The sequence below is a fragment of the Glycine max genome, chromosome 3, assembly GCF_000004515.6.
Source record: "Glycine max cultivar Williams 82 chromosome 3, Glycine_max_v4.0, whole genome shotgun sequence".
Lineage (NCBI taxonomy): Eukaryota > Viridiplantae > Streptophyta > Magnoliopsida > Fabales > Fabaceae > Glycine > Glycine max.
The window spans coordinates 31991763-31998502 of record NC_016090.4 but is presented as its reverse complement, the minus strand read 5'-3'; the positions used below and the strand labels follow the sequence as shown (position 1 = coordinate 31998502).

At 25.6% G+C, this 6740-nt stretch overlaps 1 protein-coding gene across 1 annotated transcript; it reads right to left on the bottom strand.

Moving 5' to 3' along the window:
- Positions 1-772: 772 nt before the first annotated feature.
- On the bottom strand, positions 773-4119 carry LOC100777926 (uncharacterized protein At1g28695). The gene is made up of 3 exons (XM_006576640.3): positions 3927-4119; positions 3292-3687; positions 773-1499 (listed from the first exon to the last, which is right to left on the bottom strand). The coding sequence occupies exons 1-3, from the start codon at positions 4071-4073 to the stop codon at positions 981-983; spliced, it is 1062 nt and encodes a 353-aa protein (XP_006576703.1). The 5' UTR covers positions 4074-4119; the 3' UTR covers positions 773-980.
- Positions 4120-6740: the final 2621 nt, after the last annotated feature.

Below are 6740 nucleotides of genomic sequence, written 5' to 3'. Positions count from 1 at the left end.
TAAAAAAAACTAGAAAACTATTTATATATATGCAAACTATATATACCATGTTTGTCATTATTTATTAATTTTTTTATTTTTGATATTTTTAAAAATATTTTTTAATTATTTTTGTGCCAATATTTTTTTTATATCGTATGATCTCATAATGGAACAAGATAAGATATACAATTTGACTTATTTTATCTATTATTAATTCACCAATTTTTTATTTATAAAAAAGATATAATCAATTATGTAAAATATTGAAAACAAATTGAGAAAACAAAGTAACAAAAAAAATATTAACTTCATTTTTATAAATCTAGTTATTTATTATTTAAAACAAATCCCAAAATTTCAAACTACCCGTTATCCAATAAAACCTATTAATAAATAAAAACACATTCCAACGAATTCCCAAAAACATAAATTTGTATCAAAAACAACTTTTTTAAAATTAAAAACCAAAAATAAATTAAAACTGAAAACTCAAAACATAGATTGAGTTTAGTTTTTAATAATTTTGAAGTTAAAAATAGAAAATCACCTTGAAGTGACCTTAATTACGAGAGTAATTTTATTTGCATATGTATATTTTTAAAACACATGTAAGAAGATAAAGATTTTTTTTATCAAAAAGTATAACTCAGTTGGTTAAACATGATATTTGAGTTATCATATATCTTCAATTTTTACGGGAAAAAAAAACATACATTAAAATTTATTTATTCATTTATTAATCTCTTCATGTTTAGTGCACATGCAAAGAAAAATAACTCACATGTTTACTTTTCTAAATTAAAACAAATGTTTCTTTAAATTATATATATAAAGTCAAGAGTATCTAACTCATATGATTAAGTATGGTGCATGAGTTATTTTAAACTGTCTAATAATATCCTTGATTCTCACAAATAAAAAAAAGATTACACATATAAAATAAAAATGAGGATCATGTCGAGTATCATGATTCAATTATACAAGTATGAGTATGATGCTTAACCCTTTACTTTTACAGGTCTTCCCCAAGATTGTCGACATTGATTATGCATAGTCCAACGAGTATTTATCGTAGAATTAGCCTCCAACCTCCTAAATTGCTTCCAATCACGGAGAACTGCCTTTAAATCTACCTCCTTTGCTGTGATGCTCCTACAACAGTTGGCATGGACTGTGATGACTTCCCTAAAATCTTTGCTGTCTTGGCAAAATCCACTGAAATAAAGGGTGTTTAAAAACCTAACCCTAAGTCCCAAGTCTTTAATTATACCACTTTTAATGAGGTTAAAAAGAACATCTTGCTCTTTTTTTCCTATGGCTTTATCCTTTTGGCCATACCATGTTTCAAATAGGGAAATGGTCTTGTTGTTTGACCTAACAAAGTAAAACCCAGTGTTGATTGGATTTTTTTCTAACCAAGGATCCCCAAGGTATGCATCTGTGCTGATTTGGAGGTCCTCTGTCTCATTCTTACTCAACCTTGTAAATGGGTTTCTCAACCACATTACATCAGTGTCCTATGAAAAATATGTTGCATGTGAATTAGAGGGGATAAATGTTGTAAAGTTAAATTGATGATATAATTTCATATTCAACTATTCAATTTAATTTTATATGAGAAGCGGAACTTTTTTTAGGAAGAAAAGTTTGTTTTTTACTGCTTTAGGAAGAGAAGTTGAAAATACATTTTTCAATAATTGTTGGCGTGTGTATATATATATATATATATATATATATATATATAAACATATTATGTACAACTATAATCACAAGGAAATTTAAGGATTTGAGACCTTTATCAAATATAATTAATGCTCAATAGGTTTTAAAATCAATCATGACAGGTCGTATTTAATAAAAAAAATATGCCCTTCTCTCTACCATAATAATCATATCATGCATATTACTTAATAACAGTATAAAATACAAATTTACAATTTAGTAATATGCGTAGGGTGAAAATATAAATGTCAGATTTTTGAATCTTATAATAAAGTAAACATTGAAAAGCAACTATACATCCAAATTAGTTTGTTATTTAATTAATTTTGTTACCCCATGAATTAATCAGGCAATAAATCAAACCTTCTGAAAACAAAGAATGTTACGTGTCCTATCGGGACATGGATGGTTTATCGGCCTAACTAGTAATAAATCAAACCTCGCTTACCGGATAAATCAGGCAATACTTAATGACAAAAAAAATGAATATTGACAAAGGGTTTAGCGAATATAAATGTCCACCTTTACATTAAGGTAAAGTTTGACTCGTTTTTTTAGTTAAATTCAACACATTTTGTACTTGTATAAAAAAAATACATTTTGTTCTTAATATGTTTAGATTCATCCTTGTTTGGTAAAATGAAAAGAATATGAGGAAGGGAGAATATATTTGAAATTTGAATTGAAGAAAAACTATAAAGGAAATAAAAGTTTGAAATTTTGAAAACTAACTTCCTTTTTCATTTTCTTTTCAACCAAATAAAGAAAAATGTATCGTTATTCATTTTCTAAAAAAAAGGTTTGAAATTGAGTTATTTTATTCAAAATTTGACATTATAACCATTTTAAAAAAATCCTTCAACTAGTTTAATTTTAATAAATTTAAAATATAAAATTTAGATCAAATACACACTATTAGAAATAACAATATTAACGAGATTTGGGGGTAAAAAGTTAAACTATTTGAGGTTGGTTGTCAATCCAACTACTGATTCAAATTGAGGTTTATAATTTTGTAAGAGATTAATCTCTTTCTTTTACCCCCAAATCTCGTTAATATTGTTATTTTTTTTGTCTTATTTAGTACTTTATTTTGTATTGTATAGGATAAACTTTTTATTTTTATATAATTAAATTTTTAATAAATAATATATAACTCATATAAATTTATAATGTATAGATTATATTTAAAATTTATAATGAATAATTTAAACTGTCATATAAATTTTATCTTCACTATTAGAAAATATTTTAACTTTTTTTGGAAATTTTATTTATAGATAAAGATAAAATATGATATATATGAGAAGGAACAAAATATCATATCATATATATGTATAAAGATAAAAAAAATGATAGCTTGATATAGTTGAGGGATGTTTGTTAGTTAGTTGGCAAGTTATGTATGAAATATTATCTGTAAAAAAAAAAAAGTAATCTGTGAAACATAAGTTCAAAAAAGAGAAGAGAGAGAATAGTAAACTAATTTTAGATTGGAGCACCGATTCATATGCACTTAAACATGAGAAAGAGCAATCAACTGAAAAAAAAAATAGAAAAAAGATGGAAAAAAACGGAATTACGTACCGTGAAAACAAAATTGTAGCCACGTTTGAGAACCTCCAAAAGGAAGAAAGTCCTTCTCCACATCATCTTGATGAAATCTTGAGACATGTATATTTTCTCACCTTTAAAATCAACCCCATCTGTTTCCAATTTGAAGCAATTCAACTTCAGAAATTGACATCGATCATAGGCTGTTTGATCAACCGCTACTAAGAGAAGGTGATCAATGAGAGACCTTGTTCCCTCTCCAAGCCAAAAACTACCAAGAAATATATCAAGCATAGTGGTGTCACTCTCTACATCTTGATCAACATAGGCCTTATTTACTACAGCAATTATCACTGTTTTGTTTCCCATGGAGGCTTTGGCCAAAGCAGTGTCAAGGCCATCTCCATTTGCTTCAATATTGGGAGTGGTCTATAATGTATGCACAAATTAGAGGAAAATTAAAATGATGAAAAATTATAGCTAAAAAGAAAAAAAAACTCCATAAATATACTTGATACAAAATAAAATAAAAGTAATCTATGGCAATGCAACATTATTTCTCTTCTGATTATGTATATAAGGATTGGAAATTTAAACTAGATTATAAATAAAGATTTCCCATGATTTTGTTTTCATGCAAATGTAAAATATGAGTGATTTGAACTTACAAGATTTGATTGCTTGCAAAGTGGTTCCTTTACCGTCAGAACGAATTCGTTGGAGAAGGAAGAGTTCCAGTGGTACACCAAAATAATCCCAGCAAAGAGTAATATTACCATGGCCAAACTACCAAGTGTTTGTTTAGGTATATCCATGATTCTCTATCTCTATACCGTTTAATTTGTGAGGACCCTTTATACATTGAGAGGCAACTAATAACATCTAGCTAGCTACATGGTTTAGTTATTATATATATAATTTTTTTTTTCTTAAGGATGGTCAAAGCCTAACTAAAATAAAAACTGCTTTGACTAAATGGTGAGAGCATTTAACACAAAAGAATTGGACTAAAAAATTATTAAATCTTTTATTTTTCAAAATTTATTTTAAAAACATTATCATACTTTATCATTTAACTTAAAAAATTTGAAAGAAAAAAAATTTGTTTTAGTCAAACTCATTTAAGGATACTATAATAATTATAATTAAGTTAAAAAGTTTATCTCTCCTATTAAATTTTCAAACTTTCTCTTCTCTCTTCTCTCTCTAGATAGAATTAAAATTTTAATTTCTTTCTCCTCTTTCCTCATAATGTAAATATAAATGCATTATAAAAACTATATATTATAAAAATAAATGTTTTTTTCTTTCCAATTTATAGACTTTTTTAAAATTTCATTTACTTATTAAAGGAAGTAAATCAAATTAATTCAAAAATGTAGAATATGGAAATAAATGCAACTTTTTTGTTGACAACAAAATAAACGTAACTTAAACAGGTCTTTTTTGTAACTTTAATTACTAAGTTTTTTATTATATTATTTTCTACACTCAAATTGTTATTGTGAAAAAAATTTTAATTAATATTTGCTATATTTATATTTTTTTATTGAGAGATATATTTCTATTATATTTTCCCCTATCGTGGATATATTATATATACCAAATAAAAATTCGAAGAAAAATAAAACGCTCCAATTCACGTGATTTTTCTTTATAAAAATGGTTGATATTTGAAATTCATTTAAGTTAAAGAATTATTATTATTATTATTATTTAAATAAATCAGAACCAATTTCTCAACAACTGTTTAACTTAGATTTCATATTTTTTAAAATTATTTAGGCTTTAGGTAATTTTTAAATTTTTTTACTAACTAAAAACACTTATTTGACTGTTTTGTAAATAAGTATTTTTAGTAGTTTTTTTCATTTTTCAAAAGTTACTTGAAGTAACATTTTTTAAAATCCTAGCTATCAATTTTTTATATTTCTTTTTATTCTTAATATATTTATATATTTTTTTATTTTTTTAATAAACCATAATTATACTATTTTTTCATTTTATATTTTTCAACTAATAGCTAATTTTATCACATACTTATAATTTGGTATACTGACTTCTCAACTTTCAACTATTATTCTCTAACTTCTGTTATTAATTAACTTTTTGACTTTTAACCATTTTTACCAAACATAATCTTAGATTCACATTAGAAAATAGAGGAGAGATAAACTAAAATTTTAATGCTGATAAAAAAGGAGAGACGAGAGAAAGTTAATTTGAAAATTTAATGTTAGTCAAATAAGAGAGGGATTTTTTTTTTGAATTCAATTATAATTAGACTTAAATATATTTTTTCTTTAATTTAGTATTTTTTTTCATTTTCATTCTTGTAAATATTTTTTTTCATTTTATTTATTGTAAAATGTATTTGATTTATTTTTATCCTTTGTTTTAGATAATATCTTTTTTAATGTGCAAAGCAATTTTTTATCATTTGAAATGTTATCTAAAGCACTTTTAAAAAAAATTTAAAACAAACATATAGACTAAAATAAAAAATATATATTTGCATAAACAGAAATAAAAAATATTAAATTACAAAATACAAAATTATTAATATAAGTATCACAATATCATTTAACAATCCAACTTAACAAGGACCCAAAATATAGACGAAAAGTTCTTAATGGACTATGACCCCTCAAAGTGTTTTTTTTACAGGAACTAAAAGTAGGAATCTTAAAAAAAAACATAATTAACTCAATATTATACATGTACATATTATATAATTATATCTTTCAATTCTTCTATTTTAGAATAAGTTTTATAAAGGAATTCTTTAAAATATTAAAAATTAATAAATTTTTTAATGAAACTCAGTCGCGGGTAAAGGAATTCTTTAATAAGTTTTATTATAAATTTTTTAATAAATTCTTCTATTTTTTAATGAAAAACTTACTGTGAAAAGAATGGGGCAAGAGCGAAATGGGGGTGAAGGTGACCACACTTGGTGCCTTAGTCGCCGGTAACTCATCTTCCACCACCAAAATCATCAGTGAAGGAAACTCTGGTTTGATCAGATGATCGAATTACTGAAGATCTGAATGTGAATGCTGAAGAATTTGAGGAGGAAAGAGATGTAGAAGTCAAAGATGCGGAAACCCTAGAATCAATTGATAATCGTCCTGTATCACCAAAAGCTGAAATCAAACCTATGGATCGACCAAAGCTATGGGTGGATGTTGTTAGTGACAATCGCAACCCTTCAAAAGGGTTATCTATTGAGTATGTTGCTCTTAATGTGGTTAATGGCAAAGTGGAGATTGAGATTGAAGAAGATGATATAGCCATTGAGATGAAGTTTTGGGAGACGACGCTAATTCTGTATGCTTTGGGTGAAGATCTTAGTATGAATGCTATGAAAAGCTACATGGTGAAGATGTGGAATTTCGTTAAACTCCCAGAGATGTATTACCATGACGATGGCTATTTCATCCTGAGATTCAATTCACATGATGGCATGGATGTTGTTTTGA